This window comes from Misgurnus anguillicaudatus, chromosome 24 (genome assembly GCF_027580225.2).
Source record: "Misgurnus anguillicaudatus chromosome 24, ASM2758022v2, whole genome shotgun sequence".
NCBI classification, from domain to species: Eukaryota; Metazoa; Chordata; class Actinopteri; order Cypriniformes; family Cobitidae; genus Misgurnus; species Misgurnus anguillicaudatus.
In genome coordinates, this window is record NC_073360.2 from 675502 (window position 1) to 699546 (window position 24045).

At 36.7% G+C, this 24045-nt stretch overlaps 1 protein-coding gene across 1 annotated transcript in view; it reads right to left on the reverse strand.

Annotated features, from left to right (window-relative positions):
• mre11a (MRE11 homolog A, double strand break repair nuclease) overlaps positions 1–24045 on the reverse strand; it is a 41130-nt gene that overhangs the window by 9271 nt on the left and 7814 nt on the right. Inside the window, exons 9-16 of the mRNA XM_055195568.2 lie at positions 20525–20696; positions 19694–19774; positions 19289–19418; positions 16125–16228; positions 11911–12084; positions 7167–7226; positions 3211–3400; positions 1184–1243 (exon numbers count right to left, since the gene is read on the reverse strand). Coding sequence (XP_055051543.1) covers positions 1184–1243; positions 3211–3400; positions 7167–7226; positions 11911–12084; positions 16125–16228; positions 19289–19418; positions 19694–19774; positions 20525–20696 — 971 coding nt within the window. The remainder of the gene's footprint in view (positions 1–1183; positions 1244–3210; positions 3401–7166; positions 7227–11910; positions 12085–16124; positions 16229–19288; positions 19419–19693; positions 19775–20524; positions 20697–24045) is intronic.

Genomic DNA, 24045 nt, shown 5'->3' on the forward strand with positions numbered 1-24045 from the left:
CTCTCCTCTCCTATTTAACTCCTTTTTGAATTGTTTACACTGTTATTGTCAACTAACCTACACAAAGATATGATTGCATAGGCAAGCAATATTTGTTTCCTTTTGCTTGTCTGTCTGCCTCTCTCAATTTCTCTCACACGCGCAGGCGCGCGCGCGCGCACACACACATGCGAAAACGTACACGCGAACACGCGCGCGCACGCACAAACACACACACACACACACACACACACACACACACACACACACACACACATACACACACATTCTGGTTTCCATGTTTTGTGGGGACATTCCATAGACGTCATGTTCTATTCCCTCTCCCTAACTCAAATCCCAACCATCACAGAAACCTTTCTGTTACTTCACATTTTCAATAAACATCATTCTGTTTGATTTATAAGCTTGTTTCTTGGTTTACTGTAATAGCATTTATATTAATGTCTTTGGTCAAATTTAGCTGTAAAATAAATCGTTTATCCCTTTAAAAATGCAATGGATTTTGAAAGATATCTACAAAAAACGGGCAAAAAACTTTAAAGGCGTTTTTCTCAAGTTTTCAGTTGGAAAAAGAGGACAGACAACCTTAATTCAAATGTCTATATCTTTAAAACCATTCAATGTATGACTTTGACTAGGATATCATTTGAAAGCTTATGATCTCCTCTTTCCATTGATATCGAAATCTCAATTTTGAAATTTGGGTCACTGTGACTCATTTTGCTGGATCAGGTCACATATGACTTCCGAAAGACGCACTCGAAACCTGGCCAGGATGTGTCCGGGCAGAATGGCATGGATTGTCACCCTAGTTAATATAGGATTTATTTATGAACATCTGTAAATGACTTGAACTAGCAGGTATGCATTTTGAAATGTTTGTCAGAAATGTAGAGTATAGACAGTTTCATCGGACGCAATACACGCCTGGATCCGAACTTTACTTCCGGTTTCGTTTTTTTAATGGTCTGAAAATAACAAATGTTTTGGTTTCCTGGGTAATCTATGTGTTGTTTTTTGCTTGTTATATAAATAAACTACCTTTAGAGAACTTTGTTGTTATTTATTCTTAGTGGAGTTTACCAGAAGTTACGTGCGGACCACGACAGCCGCTTGTTTATGTTGTTATTGCTGAAACAGTCTATAGGAATTAAACTTTAGTATCTAAGTGTCATTATCTCACCATCCATTATTGATTGTCCTTTCTGTCCACGTCCACCCCTGCCCGATTGAGAGGCAACACCTAGACAAGTCAAAAGAATGGGGGCAAACAGAGGTAAAAGAGTATTTAAATATCACCCAATGGTAAAGTACGGTAACAATTACATATATGCAATGAACAGTTACAAGTGTGCAAGACTACATTATAAAAAACAAATAGAGGTGTGCCTACCATACCGTCCATAATTACACCGGTATAATTTTGTACATGATAAAAAAGTGTTATCTCATGATATAACGACGTGATGACGTATGGCGCATTTAGTTTCTTACGCACTGAGCAACAATACCTGTAAACAAGAGCAGCATGTCAGCCACACAAAATAATTTTCCAATGCATCCTTAAATAAAAGCATAGGCTAAGAACAGCAACTCCCATCATTCCACGCTATTGTTTTAGTTCAAGTGGCGGAATTTACTATTACATCTTGGCTGATTTAATTAGTCTGTCAATGTAAGTGTTTGGCATTTTATCACAGTTTAGCTGCACGTTTTATTAAAAAAAAGTCCAATCCTTTAAAAAAATGAAAGCGCACCTTTTCTGACCAGTCTGAAGGTCTGTGAAAAGTTTGCTGGATGTATCTTAAAAACTCCAGGAGGATGAGGAGGTGCTTTGGTCAAGCCAACATAATAATAAAATCCTGGCAGCAGGAATTCTCCACAAAATACATGTAAACATAGCCAAAATGGAGGTCCGGCATTAATCTGCCGTTTTTGTGACTATAAAATATGGAAGCGAGTGCTGTGTAACATTCTTAGTATCTAAAACTCACAGCTTCTGTTGGTATCTTTGTTTTTCTTCTGCTGACATAAAATATGGATGGTGTATGCCAGTTACAGCCGTTTAATATGTAGCTCCTCCTTTTTAAAGGGGGTCAAAAGTAATGGGACAGTTGATTTAAAAGCTGTTTTATGGACAGGTATTGTCTATTTGTTAAATAATGTCCTCATGAATGACAGATGTTAAAGGTCTGGAGTTGATTTTAAGTGTGGCAATTGCATTTGGAAGCTGTGGCTGTGAACCAAAATCATTCGGTTCAGGGAAATTTCCATGCAAGTGATACAGACCATATTTAAGTTTCAAAAACACAACAAATCCATCAGAGAGATAGCAGGAACATTAAGAGTGGCCAGATCAACAATTTGGTACATCCTGACTAAAAAAAAACATAAATTATTACATTGTTAAGGGGTTTTTCTTTATGATGGTGAGGATAAGGAGATCATCCACCACTGTTATCCTATATAGACATACATGATTTTTATGTTGCTGAGCTAAACGGTGTGTTGTTTTTTTAGTCAGGATGTACCACAGGGCTTGACATTAACTTTTTGAGGAACTTGTCCTTTGGACAAGTTAATTTGTGTTTCACTTGTCCATGCACAAAAGTCACTTGTCCGGATAAAGATTTGTAATATAATGTATCTTTTGTGTTTTGCTAATCAGTGGCGGAGCCAGGGATTTTTCATAGGGGTGGCCAGGCAGGGGCCAGCAGTTAATCTGGGGTGGCATATAAAATCTCTATCATACAACCTTAAAATACTTTTAAGTATTATAGGTGTGTTAATCAGAATAATGTATAACATACAATTGCTACAATACTATAATTTTAATTCAAATGAATTGAGATCCGCCCCTCCGTGTTCGTCGATCAGGTTTAATGCGCGCGCAGCTTATTTAGTAACAATAACAGTAACATGTAAACGTGTGTGTGTGTCGGCGCGCCGCGCTCTCTGTTCAATATTCCGCTCGGTGTTAGCGCTGCGCGTTTTGCTCTGTCGTTAACGGCACATAACGTTAAGTAACATTGTTTGACATTTAACTTGTCCAGTTGGACAACTAATTTTCCCTTACACTTGTCCTACAAAAATCCACTTGTCCCGGACAAGCGGACAAGCCTTAATGTCGAGCCCTGTACCAAATTGTTGATCTGGCCACTCACAATGTAACATTTGTTTATTATATTGAAATATTTTTTTTCTACATACCTCTCGCTCTTCCTCTTTTGCTTATATTTTGACCTCTTCCTCCTCTAGAGCCCCGTCCTCTTCCACGAACTGGAGGAGCAGGAGTGGCTTCCTCATCAGTTTCCATGGCAGCTGCTTCATCTGATATATCAAAATCATCATCTTTCCCAGTATCACTGTGGTCCCTATGAGCTTTTGCACGATTGATAGCCTGAAACAGAATAAATGACAAAATCCTTTTAACGCTGCAAGATAACGTTGCTTTAATCTTTTTTATTCATGTTTTTCAAATCAGAGTTACGAAATGAGGGACAACATTGCAACATATTGTTTCAACATTTCAACATAAAAAATAGCAAAAAATAAATAAAAATGAGCCAAAATACTTCTTTCAAATATATTACAATTACTGCTAAATACATAAACACAGTATAAAAAGACACAGATTTAGTGCATTGAAAGTAAGTTGGTAATAAAAAAACAAAGGAGGGCCACCTGTATAAACAATCATTGTCACTTGAGGAAGAAAAAAATACTAATACAGTTTTTTTCTTTTTTGCTTTGTGTTTCTTAATCAGGGATAACAGGGTGGACAAGAACTGCAAAGAGTGAATACAGAGGGAGGGGTTACTTATATATTGAAACTGAAAAAAGTTATTTTTTTAAAGTAGAACAAGAAAGGTTGCCAAAGCGTGTTGAATTCTTCTGTTCTACAAAGCATTGCAAATCAATTTTTTTCTATTTGAATAAACTGCAACTGGTCATGCATCCAATGATAATAATTAGGTGGGGAGGGTTTTTTCCAGTTCATTAGCATAACTCTTAACAATTATTAAACAAAAAGCAAGAGCATTTGACTGTAAAAATTACAAGGAAACTTTTTTGAGATCTTTTGAGACAAAATAGCGCTACTAAGAGACTTGGTTCAATGTCTAAAATAAAAACATTAGAAATTGACTTAAAAATTAGTGTCCACCGTGCTAAGCCAAAAAGTTTAATAAAAAGTAGCCAGAGCTTGCCGACATCTGTCACAAGTAGGATGCATGTGTGTGTGTGTCTTTATGTGTGTGTGTGTGTGTGTGTGTGTCTATATGTTTGTGTGTGTGTGTGTGTGTGTGTGTGTGTGTGTAAGTTGTACTGTGACTTTGTGTGTGTGTGTGTGTGTGTGTGTGTGTGTGTGTGTGTTTCTGCATGTGCGCGCACGTGTGTGTATGTGCACGCACCTGTGTGAGCATTAGAGCCCACCAATTTACATCTTTGTTTTGCATCTGTGGATGTTTTTTGCCAAATTCTGTAAAAAATGCTCTCTGTGGCAGTCATGCCTTTGTGTGTTTGTGTATATGTGAGATTGAGCTATATTGATACTATATTGTATTTGTGCTCTAGTGCAGGCATACTTTTCTGTGTTCAAATTGTCAGATTTATTCAAGATGCATTGATTTTTTTGACAAATAAAAAGAAAAAAATATTTTTTAGCATTTACCATTCATTTTCAATTGGGGTAATTTTTTACCCCCAAAGGGCCTCCTCTGGTAAATTTTTACACATCTTTAGAACGACCGAATCAAGCCCAGTTTTTTTATATGAATATTGACAGATTGTCTAGAAAAGTTACAAAATCTTACTCCACTGAGATAACGAGAACCATGTTTTTTAACTAAAGAAAAGTGGCTTAGGATTGACTCTTAGCGGAGTTTACCGAAAGTTTTGTGGGTTCCACGAAAGCCGCTTGTTTATGTTGTTACTGCTGAAACCGTTCATATAGGGGTGGAGAACCCTGGTCCTGGAGGGCCACTGTCCTGCAGAGTCTAGTTCCAAGACTAATTAAACACACATAAAAAATCTAATTAAAGTCTTCAGGATTACTTGGAAATAAAAAACAGGTGTTTTTGGTTATGGTTGGAACTAAACTCTGCAGGACAGTGGCCCTTCAGGATCCAGGGTTCCCCACTTCTGCATTCATATATAGTTTAATAAAATAATGTATGTTACCAGCAACAAAACAATTACAAACATTGTATTTATTAGCTGCTGACCTAAGATCAGCATAAGGAATCTCTAATTTATAGAGACATGTTGCTGATATGTTGTACCTTTTCGAGTAAATTGAGTCTATCTTATGCCTAGAATTGGTCAAGAAGGTTCTTATAACTTTTGAAAGTTTGATCAATTGCATGATGGTATGTTCAGCAAATGCATATAGGGTGGCAGACTCATTTAATGCAAATTCAGATAACATCTTACCCTCCTAAAATTAAAAAACTAAACTTTACATTTCAAATTTGTCACTATTATTGCTTGGGCATGAATGAAAAGCATTTAAAAAAAATCCACTTAACCAATCACAGCGCACCATTCCATGTGTTGTAAACAATAATAGCGGTGCATTGAATACTAGAATCCTAGTTTTCCTCATCTACTTTGTACTTTGTTTACAACAAACAAACAAAAACAAAATAGTAATTTTGATGGTATTGATGAACCTGTTGTGGTTTTCTGTGGTGGGGAAGAAATGTAAGCCATCAAAATCAAATAATTTATGTGAGAGCCACTCAGGCGAAGGAAAAATGCTGGCTGTTGCTAACAAAATTGACCTCAGCGAATCTTATAAAAAACGTTCTATTTTTTACTCAAAGTCACCGAAAATCGAGCAGGACCAAAACATTTTACAGCTGATCGTTGTTAAAAAAGTTCAGCGACGACGTCCCAAAGATGACAGCAGCAATGACAATGTTCTTAGTATGACAAAGTGTTTTGAATAATGCCATTAAGTTTTATTTTTTTAATCAGTGTATACCACTAGTCAACTAAATGAATATAAAATGGCAAAGATAAATGCACATTTATATATTGATTCAATAGATTTATAGCATTTTGTCATGGATTTATTGTATTTTGCGGAAAAAATAATCGGTTTTTATAATAATTCTTTGAAAATCAAATGATGGATTTGATTTTTTTATGTTATTATAACCTGAAGATGCTATTTGAAAGTTTGTAACAGAAAATAGTGGTTTTCATTTTGTCACTTTCTTGGTATGGAAAACATTTTTTCCCAGATTAGTCAAAATGGATTTATTGCGTTTTGGAACCAAACTCTTTAAATGTATTTAAACATATATTCCTTTTCAAGTGTTGCCTTTTAATTTTAACTTTTATATTGGCAGTCTTGCCTCAAGATTGTATTGAAAATGAAATGTCAAATAATTAATTGCATTTTATTTTTCAATTTGGCAGAAAAAATGCATTATCACCTTGAAAAAGTTTTATTTTTTATTTAAGCATTTAATTTTCAAATTTGGTACATATTTTGTGATTTTATTTTAGAATTTAATTAATGAATTTAAAATTGGCTAAAACCATACATACCTAAAAGACTCATTATGCGGCTTATTATGCAAATCTTTGTTTTCTCAAGTGTCAATCACAGATTATTCAGCAGCTTTCACACCTCCCCGCATATGTCCTTTCTAAGCAAAAAGTGTCTTAGAAATTCTAAATCAATATATTGTTTTATGTGAATGAGTAGGCACATCATTTTCACTTCATTTTGAAAAAAAACCTCTAGACTCTCCAGTTTTGAAAAGTCTTATTAAAACATTTTTAGTAGGGGTTTTGTGGACTTATATAAGTGACTTAAACATTTTGCTTTTTCAAAAACCATGCATAAACATTTGTCTCTCAAAAATACAAACATGTACATACATGTAGCTCACATAATATTGTAGTCCAGTTAATGCTGAAGCACAAATGTCAGTGCTGGTCAAAACTGCTTAAGGATGCCAAATCACCTAAAGACCCCAGAGGGTTAATAAGAGACAAAGATTTTAAGGGGGGGGGGGGGGCGCTCAGTTAAAGGGTTCAATTATTACAGCTTTTGTGGTTTGCACAGTTGCATGTAAATGATTGATTGTAATTAATGTAAAAATAAATCTGTGAAAATGCACATAGAAGAAAACAAGAAATGTGACACTGACCTCTTGTACTTCCTCATCCTCCTCTGCTGTGTTTTTCTTAGATTCTCGAAATCGACGAATCTGAAGACATAGAAGTATACAACGAGATTGTAATAATGCCTGATAAGGAGATATTTTCAGATCTAGAGAAAACTATTTAACAGCCATATAGCAATAGACTAAAGCGGTGGATTCACACCAGTTACGGACTGTGTTAAAAAATTTGTAAAAGTAGTTCAGGGTCGCAAATAAGCAGAGTAGATGATGTGAGGGTGATCTACTAATGCCTGTGATGTGCATGAGTTAAGCACCACGGACATTATAGCTAATGAAGCCATAGTAGACTAAAAAGAACTGGAGGACAAAAAATAAAGGTTTACAAGAAGTTTTGAAACACCTGGTATTGTGACTCCTATTTAATTTCCTCAAGCAAATAAAAAATAACATGGCAAACAATATTTTTGAATAATAAGTTCCTCTGGCATTCCAAATAAACTGTAACGTGTGAAAAAAATCCTCTGCTTTGTACCAGGCACTTTTTGATCTCTGCCAAGCCTTCTCCTATAAGCTACAAAGGTGCTCGAAATGATTTAAGACATGCTTTTTAGTAATTAAATAATGGCGCAAATACCAATAATATCAAACGCGCAAACCTTTTGTAAATTGCATTGCGTGAATAATTTAAATACTTTCCTCCGTTACATTTTGTGTCTTAACCCTTGTGCTTTGTTCCAATTTACTACCCTTTCGTGTTGTTAACGGCTGTAAAAATGTATCAGATGAATATTTTTTTCTTTTTTTGCATAAATCTGTTAATCAACCTCAGAACTGATCAAAACTACCAAATGTTTACAAAAATGTCATGATTTTAACTCTTTAATTGCCAAGTTCATAAGTGATGTCACTGACTTGAGGGGACACGAAAAAAACCCTTACAAAATGACTGATTTTCCATATAGAAAGTGACTGTGGACTGGTCTTGGGCATGCCAAAGATTAGTAAAAACATTGGATTTGATGCATTTTTCGTTTTTGTGCAGCATTTTTTTTTCTCCCTCATTGATGGTTTGTGGCCATTTTTACCCCATTGACTTCCATTATAACAAGCGCTCATAAGGCAACAACACTGATGAGAAAAGCAACATCAGTACAGCCTCAATGTAAATGTATGGTGATTTTGTCAGACGATGTCACTTTTTTAGCAGCAGTTAAAGAAAGACCTGATCGGATTAAACAATTAGTTACTGGGTCTTGGGTCATTACTGGGTCCTGTTTAGTCACCCAGGGAACTACACTGCGACCAAAATGGTCACATATGCGACCTTTTGAACTGCTGTTGCGACCCTAATTTTTAATGGGTCGCAAATGTGCTACCTAATGTTTTAGACAATATGCTATGATTTACTGTGAGCATTTATTAAAACAGAAATGTGGATTTTAAGAATACGTTTTATAACGTGCTCTGAGCCTTCAACACGTTGGCTTCATTTTGCGTGAAAGCATGTTGTGTCTCTCCCTATTTGAGTGTGCGTTTGCGTGCTCTCTATTTCTCAATGAATTGGGTGCGACGCGAAGCAAGCTCAGTGTCTTTCATGTTTCTGAACTTCAGCAGAGGTCTTTCTTCACTGAGGACGCAGGACCCGTATGGTTCCGGGTTTATATTTTAAATGGTCAGTCGGGTACGGTTAGGTCCAAGTTTAATTACTTTGGGTCCCAAGTCTGATTAACATTGTGTGTATAACCCGAGTCGATCGGAAAACGGCCATGAGTGCTACCGCGCAAAAGCTTGAGTGCAGTTTCAGCGTGCCTCCGGTTTCTATGGCGATGGTTCTTGTTACGACCACGCGCTGCATTTTCTCTCACATTTTTTTTATAATCTTATTATTAATAAACCATATCTTTTCTAAAACCATATCCATATTTAAAAAGTTTGCACAGAGATACTAGCAAAAAAGCAGTGCTAATGTCAAGCTCATTGCACTGAAAGCTTAAGCTGACCCGGAATATAAAAACCGTAAAGCAATGTAAAGTCTGTCACCGGGACAGCAAGTAGACTTTTAAATCTGAAATAATTAGTGGATTAAAGGAATAGTCGACTCATTTTCAATATTAAAATATGTTATTACCTTAACTAAGAATTGTTGATACATCCCTCTATCATCTGTGTGCGTGCATGTAAGCGCTGGAGCGTGCTGCGACGCTTCGATAGCATTTAGCTTAGCCCAATTCATTCAATGGTACCATTTAGAGATAAAGTTAGAAGTGACCAAACACATCAACGTTTTTCCTATTTAAGACGAGTAGTTATACGAGCAAGTTTGGTGGTACAAAATAAAACGTAGCGCTTTTCTAAGCGGATTTAAAAGAGGAACTATATTGTATGGCGTAATAGCACTTTTGTGAGTACTTCGACTCAGCGCAGTAACATCCTCCCTCTCCCATTATGAGAGTGAGAAGGGGAGCGGACTTTTCAGGCGAGTTGAAGTACTCCCAAAAGTGCTATTACGTTATAAAATATAGTTCCTCTTTTAAATCCGCTTAGAAAAGCGCTACGTTTTATTTTGTACCACCAAACTTGCTCGTATAACTACTCGTCTTATATAGGAAAAACGTTGATGTGTTTGGTCACTTCTTTATCTCTAAATGGTACCACTTTTGACACACACACGCGTGTCTTTTATCGTAAACCCACGCACAAAAACACACACACACACACACACACATTTTAATTATTTATTTGGAATGACCAATAATGATTAAAACAACACAGCATCCAAATATTCACAAAGAGCCCATTATGTTTCACCTGACAATACAAACAGTATGGATAGTCACAACCTAATAAGCTATGGATAGAGATGACATCGTCTTCTCCAAACATGCAGACTACCAATGATTGCTGACACAGAGCAATATCTGGCTATTTTCTTAGAGTTCTTTTTACTCAGTCCAGCAATCTGCAAGCCTCTGACGCATAATCTATGCACATGGCCTAAACTACCAAATATAAGAATAATCAGTTTTACCTTGTAGCCACACACACACACACACACGTGTCTTTTATCGTAAACCCTTTCGATGCGCGTGTAGCAGCACACGCAGGCACAAACACACACAGATACACACACACGTCTTTTACATAAACCCTTTCATGTGTCTTTTATCACATTCGATGCGTGTGCATCATGAATTTGCGTGAATCGCATCCCTCTGAAGAGAAGTCCTGGCCGCAACTGATAGTGACACATAGTACTAAAGTGTTTTACTCACACACACGCGTGTCTTTTATCATAAACCCTTTCAACGTGTGTGCAGCATGAATTCGGAAGAGAAGTCACCGGCCGCCACAGTGACACATAGGACTAAAGTGTTTTACACACATAAGCTGCGCCATTCTGTCCGGATCCAATATTGATGAAGGAGCATTGCTTTTAAATCGCAGTCTCTCTTCAAATCCAGCGTCCTTCTGAACACCCAAACATGTAGCAACTGTTATGATTCCCTCGTTTAATAGGAATGATGTCTCTCAACGAAAAACAATGGCCCAAATACGGTACGGTTGACGTTTGGCCATCCTTGCTGTAAGTTGTTATGAAAACTAACTGAACTACACGTATTATGTGGGCACGGTCTCAAGTTGAAGAGCTCCTGAATAGTAATGACCTCGATCAATTCCACGTCACACTGATAAGCTTTTTTCTTAAACTGACCTGATTTCTCCGGAGGTAGAAGTTAATTTTCACATTCACGACACAAACACATATGGACAAAACACATATCAAAAAATAAAACGGTTTTATGTGGAAGGGCCTCTTTAATAGACAACAGACCAGATAATATGTAAAAATAGCATTTAGTTATGTTAAAATGCAATATAATGTGACAAAATCAAAGAGTAAAACACGACGCAATGACGTCACATATATGCTAATCGGCGTGTGATGTCATCACCGCCACAGTCTCTCAAAATCCTGTGGCAAGCACTGGCTAACATACATAAATGCCCACTTCCATTAGATAAGGCTGCTACATACAACTTCCAAACACCTCTTAAGTGCAATTTGTAGTAAACAACATAAAACATTACAAGCACACAATTCACAACAACCAAAAAAGTAATATTTACTTTTTTAAAGCTTTTTTAGAATTTTCTATAGCATGCAAGCAAACAACACGACTGCCTGAATAACGCTTCCTTAAAAAACATATCAGGACGTTGCCTCATAAACAAGAGCTAAGGAGAATTCACCTAGGTTTCAAACACACCAGATGAGTGTAGAAAGCTGCTAGCAAATGTAAATATAAAAACAATGATAAATGTGTCACAATCTCTGTTCCTTTACATCTGCTGCCCCATAGGTGACATGATGCGTTTGTTCTGGCACGATAATCTAAATAATATCCTATGATGTGTGTTACGATCCTCGCCATTTGTATTATATGTTGTGTTTGTGTGAGTGTGTGTGTGTGTGTGTGCAGGGATTGGATAACCCATCGAGGAACATGATTGGTGGTTGCAGAGGCGAGTGGATTTAAAAAGGTTGGCGTCAGCTGCACTGGCAGACAATCACTGTTGCCTACGGCCTTGTGCCTCCATCCTAATCACAGCTGTGATAATATAGAGCTATATCACACTCCTACTCCAGTGATATTGCTTAAATGTTAAATACCTGTTTTGTGACATTTTAGCATTGTCCTGTATGAACACGGTTGAATTTAAAAAGGAATTAAGGAACCATTAAGATGCAAAGTTTTCTTCCTCTTACCTCCTCATCAATTTTTTCCTCAGTGGCCTCAACACGTCGTTCACGCAGGAAGCGCTGGGTTTTCTCCAGCTGGTATTTTATGAGTTCTTCAATAGCATCTTTCTCCTCCTTGTCCACAAACTCTTGCACTGCCTTCCCCATGCCTTGCTCAGTCAACAAAGACAGCTGCACATTCTGCAAACACACAAGCAAAAACAAGTATTTTTGAATATACCGTAACAGCTCTTCCTGTCCAAACCTGTTCATGAAGTACATTAAAGGCTCTCTAAGCGAATAATGTGCGACGTCACTTCCTGTTGATGTTTGAACTGTTTGCAAACAAACGGAGCGTAGCTAACGCCTCCCCCTCCCTCTCCCGTCCGTGCTTTCATGAACGCGCCCAACTGCCACCCCCAAATCCTTCTTGTCGTTTATTGGCTGGAACACTTTGTTATGTTTTGTTGTGCTAGGTTTGGCCACTATGTTGATATTGCCGTTTGTCGAGCCTGAGCTGTCTACAGAGATCGCGTTTTTTTACAGTGTAAATAAATGCAGTCCTGTGTTGGAGAAAGTTACTTTTAAAAGTAATACTTTTACATGACCTTTCTTAAACCAGGACAGTTCACTGCTGTGTACAACCATATGGACCATTTTCAATGCCGAGCTACAAAGGCCAGATGTGTCTTTCAGAATAATCCTTTAATTAGAGACACATCATTGTTATTGTTTTTTTTTTTTTGGTTTAAGAATTTAGTTCATCAGTCACAGATTACTGGTATCCCTGTCTTTGTGGGAACAATACCAGGTTCTCTCACACACACACACACACACACACACACACACACACACACACACACACACACACACACACACACACACACACACACACACACACACACACACTAGGGCTGCACGATAATGAGAAAATATGCGATATGCGATAGTTCTGTTGGTGGGTGCGATGGCGATTTGCCTTGCGATATGTCTTACTTTTTTATTTGCTTTTATTTTAGCATTTAGATATGTAATGAAATAAAGAGGTATTGCATATTCTAAAGATGTAATTAAACTATGCTATACATGTGACAAAAAACTAGTAATGTGTGACCATAACGCAGTACTTTGATTTATTGAATATTTATATTCATTTCATTAATCCAACCACTCCAAACTCTCTTTCCTTTCTCTTTGACATGAACAAAGCTGAATGAACTTGTGAATATGACCCCCTTTAAAGGGATTTATTAACATTGTGAGAGGTGTAGAAATAATAACTTTATACAATAAAATGTATAGTATATTAATGATAGACAATGCATGTCTATGAATTATAAATAGGTCTAAAGATTATAAAGTTGATAGGTTTGTGTAGAAGCAGTAAAAGTGCCTCTCTTTATATTCCTCTGTTGCAGATTAAAATAGCTTAATCCGTCATTGTTTTAGATTCAAAAGTATAGCCTACTCTATATAGAGTATGTAGATTCAGCTTACATAATGACTGTTTGGCAGTTTGAGCTGCTCGTTCAGTACAAGGGCTTGGCATTAACATTGGCATTGGTTATTTGCTACCATCTTTGTAGCAAACATTTTAGATATAAAAAGACGGTTCATTGATAATAATACTATAAACATGGGAGAAAGAAAGTGCAGCACGTGGCCGTGACTTTATATAAACAAGAGTAAGTTTCATTGCCATAGAAACCGGAGGCACGCTTGAGACTGCACATGCGCTATAGCACTTTAGCGCTGAATGACTCTTTACGGTAAAAGTGTAGTAATCTTGGCTTATAATTATAATTTAAATGTGTGATTCAACTATGTAGTAATCATGTTTTGTATAAGTAATTAATGAGTAAGTAATTGTATAAATAGACAGTCAAAAGTGGAAATGGTACAGTATAATAATCTAAATAATAAAATGACACAAGCAATGTAGATCCTCCCACCTATAGCCTCATTTATATACTACTATATGAAACATATCGGGCTCTATCTTACACCCGGCGCAATGACAGCGCAATTGCGCGACGCAACGTGTCTATTCGCTAGTTTCCACCCTAAATTTTCACGTTTAGCGCCGCGATTGTTTGAAATAGCAAATTGCATAAGGCGCCCCCTTTGCGCCCATGAGGAGTTCTTTTCAGCCAATGGAGGTGTGTTCAGGCGCATTGTTGGCGCGTTCCTATTTTGAGGCAGACTAAAATAGACTACGCCGAATTGACCATGACAAAAACCTGGTCTAAAGTCTAAAGTCAATGGCGCAATATGTTTTATGTTATTTAAAGAGCGCAGTATAGTAATATGCGCCTATAAACGGCAGGACAACGACTCGGGACTCTACTGACATTATCACAAAGTACATAGAATGCGCAGCCTTCCGTGAAGACCTCTAATGGATACAACTATGATTAAATGTTCAGGAAGATTAAAGGATTGAATGTAAAAGATTATTATTGAGTCTCTTGCGAAATAAATGAGGACTAATTCATCGAGCACGTTAACGCACAGCGAACTCATCAGAAAAGACACGACATGCTTCGCACCTGTAGGGGTAAGTAAATAAATGCTTTGCTTTAAACATAATTAACCTGTTTTTAAATGTTGTCAACCGGTAGAGATTTTGATGACTATCTGTTTACCTATCGGATATGGTTGACGCGCCCACATTTTTAAGTCACGCTCCTATGCACGCTGGTCCAAAGTGCTAAAACGTGAGGAGAGCCGTTTGTACACGTATTCTTTAAGCACTGCAGTATTTTTAGAAACAAAAAGTTATTTTAAGCCATACTTGTAAACACAGACAAAAGCTATCTGTATGCGTGCGTTCTTTCTGTGTCTCAGGAGCGCTACAAGTCGCGCAAAGCTGCTCTTTCTGTCTGTGAGGAGCGCGCAAGTCGAAAAACAACAAAATTATTTAACATTAAGCTTGTGAGCATTCTTCCTCCGCTTTAGTTGGCCTTAAATCAGTTTACATATGCGTCATCTAAATTCCCGTCTTTGCAACGCCATCCTCATAAACACGAGCTGAGACTCTCATTGGTCTTACTGCATGTTACGCCCAAAATACAGCATTACAAACAGGACCAAGCGCATGTGTGACCAGTGCGTATTGGATCCGGCACAAATCATTTTTGGTCGTTAAATTAGCAAAAGTGGAAGTTCGGACACTAATTTTAGACGTCCTGTCTGTCACTCGTGCGCTTTAATCAAATGCAGCATTAGATAGAAAATAGGGCTCTCATCATTTAAAAGACATCCTGTAATTTTAAATCAACGTTCTATCTACCATAAATCATAACGCGATTTTGAAGAAATATATATATAAGGCGCTACACATATATGCATGAGGATTATTTATTCAGCCAATGGAGTCGCGCGGGGTCCTAGGGGAGACTGTTTATCTTGCCCGGGGGGACCGAATTGCTCATGACACCGTCTTTGATCGATCTTCTTTTTATGCTTGTACCTGATGTAATTTTGTGACCGACTCGGATTATGAACATTTCAAAATATGGTACTCGTGTCCTTCCGTGAAGACCTCTGGATACAACTATGATTAAGTTCAAACATGGAAGGATACATATCGTTGACACTGAGCTTTGCGTAGCACCTAATTCATCGAGCACGCGATACGCACAGCAAATTTTGGTCATATCAGAAAAGACACGACATGCTCGCACGCATAATGTCATTATCACGGACAAAGAAGACAAAATTTGATGCTAAATTGTTGTGGGCAGTTGTTAATATACTTGAGAGAGCCGCCCAAGTAAAGTAAGTGTGTGGGAACCACCTTCTGATTGGTGTAATTTGACAATCTAAGCATGCAACACACAAATAATAAACACGTAAAATAAATGCAAGTTATCGCAGCTCCCTGCGATATGCATATTGCATAAACAGTTTTCGATATATCGTGCAGCCCTAACACACACACACACACACACACACACACACACACACACACACACACACACACACACACACACACACACACACACACACACACACACACACACACACACACACACACACACACACACACAGTCATCTTAAAGGGAAATCTTCCATTGAATTCACCTGCAATTTCTAAAAGTAATGAAAAACTACAACCTCTGGAAACCTATAACTATGAGACACTGTTAAGCATAATAATTTATTTTTGATTTATGGACTTAAATGGAATATGTAAAAAAGAGCAGAGAGCTGTTTAAAATCCCAAACAAAGTACGAACCTTCTCTGCTGTCTGGAAGTATTCCTTCACAAGATCTTCCACCCTCAACTGTAAAACTTCAGAGGTAGGACGAGAGAGAAGTGCTTCAAAATCCATACCTTCTTCTGCAGAAAACACAAAGCATGATTAACATGTAAACACAAATTTAAACATTTGTGCATACAAGCTGTAATAATAAGGTATTAACCCACTGGATGCCATGTTAAAATTATTTTACTGCAATTAAGGATTGTTGTCAACTTGCCCAGCACAATGTGCAGCTCAGTTAAGGTAATAATAGACTGAATTACAAACTGAAATCAGTTTGTATTTCACGCAAGTGTATACTGTCTTTGTCCTCAGGCCATTTTAGGAGATTATCTGAGTTTTGTGTGTACTGTAATATGCATAGTGAATGCAAAACTCTGTTGGTTTACTTGTCTGATATTTCACTGCTATAAGCTGTATACATCAACATTAAGACTAGAGTTAATTTCATAGAAATGTTTGTCTATTCTGTGTTTGTCTAAAGTATTATTTAATATGTGCTATGTATGTTGCAATTTTCAGGAGTGCAAACCCATCAGGGGTGAAAAAGGTGACAAAAACACAAGCATTTGTATATATACAGTCGAGCTCAAAAATATTCATACCCTTTGTAAATATGAACAAAAAAGGCTGTGAAAATAAATCAGCATCATTAATTCTTTTTAGGGCTGTTGAAACGAATTTCAGTAATAGAATATAATTCGAATATTTAAAAAAATAATACTAATCGAATGTTAAAACTACTATTCGACTGGGATTTAAAAAAAATAGATTTAAAAATATTTTTTATGTGTTCACTATAAGCGTATAAAATGCCGTTTCCACACCAGGAAATAAAGCTTCATACAAAGATCGTTGAATTCGTTATCTAATTGGCTACACGTTCTGTCTATCAATATTTTCAGTGAAGTCATTGGAGGAACACGCGAGTCAGATGACGTCATGATATTTGACAGCGCTGTTTGGATATTATGTATTATACTCCCGCCTACTTTTACAAACAAGTTTGAGCGCTGGTTTTGAACGCGAGTGTAATATCATATACAAGTGTTCCGATGTAAATAGTCATCAGATTGTATATTATAATCTATTACAAGACGAGCATGTGAAATCTGATGTAAACAATGGACAATATATTATATTTCACGGATTATACGCATTTGTGGACAAAAATGTTCATTGGATGTACTTTGTTGGAGAGTTTTTATGGGTTATTCACACATCTGAAACAGACTGGATTCGATTCGCGTTCCTTATACCAGCACAAAGGTAAGGAGTCAGCTTATTTTATGCATGTTGTCATCTGGACTTCTGTAACAAAATACTATATTTATGATGCTAGAGCAATTGTATCTCAAAACGGACACCATACACTGATGCTAAACCCTTAGACCTTTTAAACGATGTATAGCAATGTTATTATTATTGTTGTTTGTACACAGTAGGCTTACTAGGCTATATATATTGTTAGCAGCATAAAAAAAACCTGACGTCTTTCCGTCCACGAGCTAGTGCGCGTCGAGAGGTTAATTTTGTGTCTAAGCTTAATCATTAATTAGCAAGAAAGCTATCACCTGTTATTAAATAATGACATGTTTATTAGTAATACTGCAATGTCTTCTAGTGGACATAATTTAAAACAAGTCAACTATACGAGCTCATAGTGGCATTGGCAATGCATAAGCCCGTTTTTACAACGTGTGTAGATGGGTATAGTAAATATTAATAAGTCAGATTTGAGCATTAAATAATCGATTATAAATCAAATATTAAAAAAAAATAATGAATGAAATTCGAATGGGATAATAGAGGAAGATTGACAGCCCTAATTCTTTTGATCTTTAATTTAAAAAATCTACAAAAATCCAACCTTTCATTGGAGAATAATAATTTTAAAATGGGGAAAATCTCATTTTGAGAGAAATATTTTTATCCAGTTCACACTGCTCACAATTAATCATACCCTTTTATTCAATACTTTTTGCAACCTCCTTTTCCCAAGAGAACAGCTCTGAGTCTTCACCTATAATGCCTGATGAGTTTGGAGGACACCTGACAAGAGATCAGAGACCATTAATTCATGCAGAATCTCTCCAGATCCTCGTTGGTGCTTTTTCTCTTCAGTTCATCCCACTCATTTTCTTTAGGGTTCAGGTCAGGGGACTGGGATTGTCATGGCAGAAGCTTCATTTTGTGCTCAGTGACTCATTTTTGAGTTAGTTTTGATGTTTGTTTTGGATCATTGCCCTGAAGAAAGATCCATCTATGGCCCAGTATATGATTTCTAACAGGGACAGTCAGGTTTTGATTTTTTCTGTTGGTATTTCATAGAATCCATGATGCCATGTATCTGATCAAGATGTCCAGGGCCTCCAGCAGAAGAATAGGTCCACAAAATTAAAGATACAGCAGTATATTTCATTTTACACATGGGGTACATTTTACCCCTGTGTGCACCAAACTAATGTTGAGTGTTTGCTACTAAAAAAAGCAATTTTCCAAAACAAACATCAAAACTAACACAAAAATGAGTCACTGAGCACAAAATGAAGCTTTGGCCATGACAATCCCATTCCCCTGACCTGAACCCTAAAGAAAATGAGTGGGATTAACTGAAGAGAAGAAGCACCAACATGGAGCTGGAATCTGAAGGATCTGGAGAGATTCTGCATGAATTAATGGTCTCTAAACTCTTGTCAGGTGTTCTCCAAACTCATCAGGAATTATAGCCGAAGACTCAGAGCTGTTCTCTTGGGAAAAGGAGGTTGCAAAATGTATTGAATAAAAGGGTATGATTAATTTTGAGCAGTGTGTATTAGAGAAAAATATTTCTCTCATAATGAGATTTTCCCCCATTTAAAATTATTGTTCTCCAATGAAAGGTTGGATTTTTGTAGATTTTTATAAATAAAATATCAAAAGTATTAACGATGCAGATTTATTTCCACAGCCTTCTTTGGTCATATTTACAAAGGATATGAATAATTTTAAGCAACATTATGTACTGTATATAAAATAAACTTATTCTGCATATGATTAGTGTTGATGAATCCTTTTGCAGCCCTAAAAAGTTATACTCTTAATGTATATTGTCTGTGAGCTATTGCAGCAATTTATACTGTATGTGTGTGACTTGCCTTTAATTTTGTCTTTGGGCTCTCTGTGCCTAACAAAATGCAGAATATCTTTTGGGTTTGCCACCCGATCCACAAACTTTTGACTGAAGCGCATGGTATTAAACGCTTCAAAACCCCCACTATAATCCACCTGAGAGTGAGAGCCACATGAAAGACAGAAGAACATAAAACAGTTAAATTATCATTTTTAACGTTTACGTGCTAATTTATATATGCAGAACATAATATATGTGTGACTGACGTTTATTCCTTCCATTACTTAATAAACATAATAATATACAATTTCCTAGTACTATTACGCTGAACAGGCTAACGTGACATTTGGGCATTTTCAAGTGCTTCATGAACCTAGAAAACAGCAAACAAGATATTCTTGTAATGAGAGGGTATGCAATCAATACACACCCGTAGCCTGATGAGAGGTTTCTCAGGAGTTAGGGTATTTCCAAGTCTCTCTCGTTCAGCTTCCTCAAGCATCTCCTCAACCTGATAAATAAAAAAATACAGTTTAGTTATTCCTGTCTGAACTCTTTCTCAAATACACATTCACCGTTCTAAAACTCCCAGGGGTCAAAAACGCGGTGTTTCAAAACCAGCCCAATGGACATTCAAAACTCGCACAAAAGCATCCCAATGACTATTTACAGCCCAAATACCAATAACTTCTAATAAACAAAATCCTTTTACCTTTAACCCGCAGAAAGAATCAACACACTGAAACTTTAAAAGTAGCCCAAATTTGAAGTCTGCAAAAAACAAAAGACTTGGCAGCGCAGTGCACTGTACCTCTCATCGAGTTAATGCTCTGGATAAATGTACAGAGTCAAAGTTGAGTTGGAGTAAGTTATTTTTAAGAAGTGTTGAGATAAAGGAAAACAAAGGAAACAAATTTTTGAAAGGCACAACGCTATTTTATTGCTTTTTGTAATGTTATGAAAGACATGAAAGCTGCTGAATGTACAGCATGTGACCTTAATAATGCGTATTAACATTGCCTTGCTGCGAGTTGAGTATGACTGCTTAAAATTTGGCAGCAAATGGTGACAATAAATTGTAAAACATAACCCGCCAAACTGGTTAGTGAGTTGACATGGTTACCACAATAGATGAAATGATTTTCATAATTTCATTCACTGCGACCCTGTCCCCTCATCAAAGTGTTGAAAAATATGACTTTGCTATGAATAAGACACATTATCTTTGTGCTATGCTATCGTGTAATAAGTTTGTGGGTACCTTTTCCTGGCAGAAGGCCTGGACTTTGAGTGTGACGTCGGGTTGCTCTGGACTGAAAAGCTCGGGGTAGTCAGACAGTGTGACATCCTGAATGAAAAACTGCCTCACAGTCTGTAGAGGAATTTTCTGAAGATTCATTTTTTTCCCCTTTACTCTCAATAATCCAATGTGCCTGTGGAAAACACAGAATCTGTTTATTCTCTCTGAATATGAACTTAAATTCATTTCAATTACAGCATTCATTCAGATAAACTTCACATCAAAGTACCTTCATTATAAATATTTCAAAGGTGTACTGTAATATATGAATATGCTGAAATTGTCTGTAATCATTAAAACTTTCTGTGATTTCCTTTTTTTCTACACCAGGGGTGGGGAATCCTGTGTCCTGGAGGGCCACTGTCCTTCAGAGTTAAGTTCCAACATGGGTAGTGGTGCCAGTTGTCAGCCAGTGGATCAGGCCTTTATCACACTGCAGGAGCTTATTTCATGATAACAATAGTTGCATGGTTCAAGTCAAACTTAGAAGGGAGAGGTTATTATGTAAGTATAGGTGGCCATATATCTGAGTGGACATCCATGGCATGCGGAGTCCCGCAAGGCTCAATTCTTGTGCCACTCCTGTTCAACCTGTATATAGTCCCACTAAGCCAAATAATGAGAGAGAACAAAATTGCCTATCACAGTTATGCAGACGACACCCAGATCTACTTAGCTCTATCCCCTAATGACTACAGCCCCACTGACTCCCTGTGCAAATGCATTGATGAAGTAGTTAACAGTTGGATGTGCCAAAACTTTCTTCAGTTAAACAAAGAGAAAACTGAAGTCATTGCGTTTGAAAACAAAGATGAAGTTCTCAAGGTGAATGCATACCTTGACGCTAGGGGTCAAACAACTAAAAATCAATTCAGGAATCTTGGTGTGATTCTGGAGTCTGACCTTAGTTTCAGTAGTCATGTCAAAGCAATAACTAAATCAGAATATTATCATCTCAAAAATATCACAAGAATTAGATGCTTTGTTTCCAGACAAGACTTAGAGAAACTTGTGCATGCTTTCATCACCAGCAGGGTGGATTATTCTAATGGCCTCCTCACTGGCCTTCCCAAAAAGACCATAAGACAGCTCCAGCTCATTCAGAACACTGCTACCAGGATTCTGAGCAGAACCAGAAAATATGAACATATCACACCAGTCCTCAGGTCGCTACACTGGCTACCAGTAACATTTAGGATTGATTTTAAAGTATTATTAATGGTATATAAATCACTCAGTGGACTAGGACCTCAATACATTGCTGATATGCTCATTGAATATAAACCCATCAGATCACTCAGATCATTAGGATCACATCAGCTAGAAATACCAAGGGTTTACTCAAAGCAAGGAGAGTCAGCTTTTAGCTATTATGCCAGTCGCAGCTGGAACCAGCTTCCAGAAGAGATCAGATGTGCTCCAACAGTAGCCACATTCAAATCCAGACTCAAAACACATCTGGTTAGCTATGCATTTACTGAATGAGCACTATGCTGCGTCCGAACTGATTGCACTATATTATATATGCATTATTTTAATTATTTTCTATTTCTCTTGTTTTTATTCTTATTTTTAACTGTTTTATACTTTTATTCCTGTTTTATTCTTTTTCACACATTTAAACAGTTTTTATTAAAATCACATTTATTTTCTTTTAATTGATATTTTAAATTTATGTATCTTTGATTTTTGTTTTCTCATTTCTATGTAAAGCACTTTGAATGACCTTTGTGTATGAAATGTGCTATACAAATAAACTTGCCTTGCCTTGCCTTGCATGTACATTATCATGCGTATTACACTGCTATTTACCTCATAAGTAAGTTAAGGAACATTATATTTGAAATATTTAATTTGCTAATTTTTAACAAATTCAGACCTTCCGCAAGGAAAACCCGCATACTCTCGTTTGTAGCCTCTTATGGAACAGCTGAAATTCCACAATGGGGCGTATTTGTTCCTCAGACATTGCACAATAAACGTGACATCTGAATATATTATTATAAATCATGAATGAAAAGTGAGATTTGAATGAAGGTCTGGTAGTGAACTAATTGTATACAGTATTTATATCGTAATTCGGTCAGAAACGACAAGATTGTGAGGCGAACAAATCGTTTTGGATTACTAACAGGTAACTAACAACTAGATTACAGTTTTATGACTATGGCTATAAATCATATTATGCTTTGTGTGTGCGCGTAATGGAATCCCAAAAGTCTAAGCTTTCAAACGATGTGTCGCATGACCGTATATTTTGAAGATTTAATGCTTCAAAGTTACAAGGACGTTTATGCAGCCTCACGTGCAAGGGGGGGGGGGGGTGTGCCGTGTACGGCACAGTGATCCTTATCAGGTTAAGATAAAACAAGACGTTCAAATGTCACAAAATTAAAACACAAAATTATATTAAATTTTGGTGTAATACTAAACCGTACCTGTCAAAATGATTTGCAGAATCCAGATTACCATATGTTATTAGTTTTGAGTGGTTGTTATCTACAAATGTCGCGAGTGGCCAATCAGAATCAAGCATTTCAACTAGGGATGCAACGATAACTGCAGATATACACTAATAATACCTGGCCGATAACTATTCTGACTCGCACAGCTATTTCATGTAATGTCGGCCGACTTATCAGTGCATCCCTAATTTCAACGAGCTGTGTAATAAGTAAGAAATAAGTTCATAACTTTCATCCAATGAGCTGTCATTGATGACAGACTACCTAAATCGAAGTGTAAAGCCAATGTCATTAGGTGTCAGAAGCAGCATTAAAGTGCAATAGTAGTAACGCGATCACACAGCATGATTCAAATGTAAACAAAGTACAAAATAGAAATAACATTTTATGAACATTTTACATCACTATGACACTACCACAGATTTTCTACTGGTTTCCCATACATTCCCAACAGATCCTAGTAACTCAAGTCATTAGCTAACCATTTAAAATTGATTTTATGTATCTTGTGCACTTTTGTTTGCATACACATAAAATAAATAACATCAATCATGGCACACTTGGGGTCGTGCGATAAATGTTCATCTAGTTCAGATAAAGCACAAATAAATAAATCAGATTTTTATATAAATACAGGACAAATCAGCAAATCATCTGTCTATGGTCTATGTACGTTGTTGCTTTGCGCGTTAGGAAACGTAAATGTGCCATACGTCATCGCATCGCTATATGATTTAATCTTGAAATGCCATTTTTTTATCAAAATTATACCAGTGTTATCATAGACGGTATGATATGGCACACCCCTTTTATGAGGTATTTAATATAGACTGATTATGAAAAATGAATAAACAATTCCAGTACAATTCCAGGATATTTTTTGACTGCACAATATAAATATCTAATGTTAACAATGTTTCAAAACATGTCATGATAGAATAGCTTTTTATTGTTATTGTACAGCTGTATAACAACATTTTTGGAATGTAATGAGGTTGTGTGCAAATGACAAAGCTG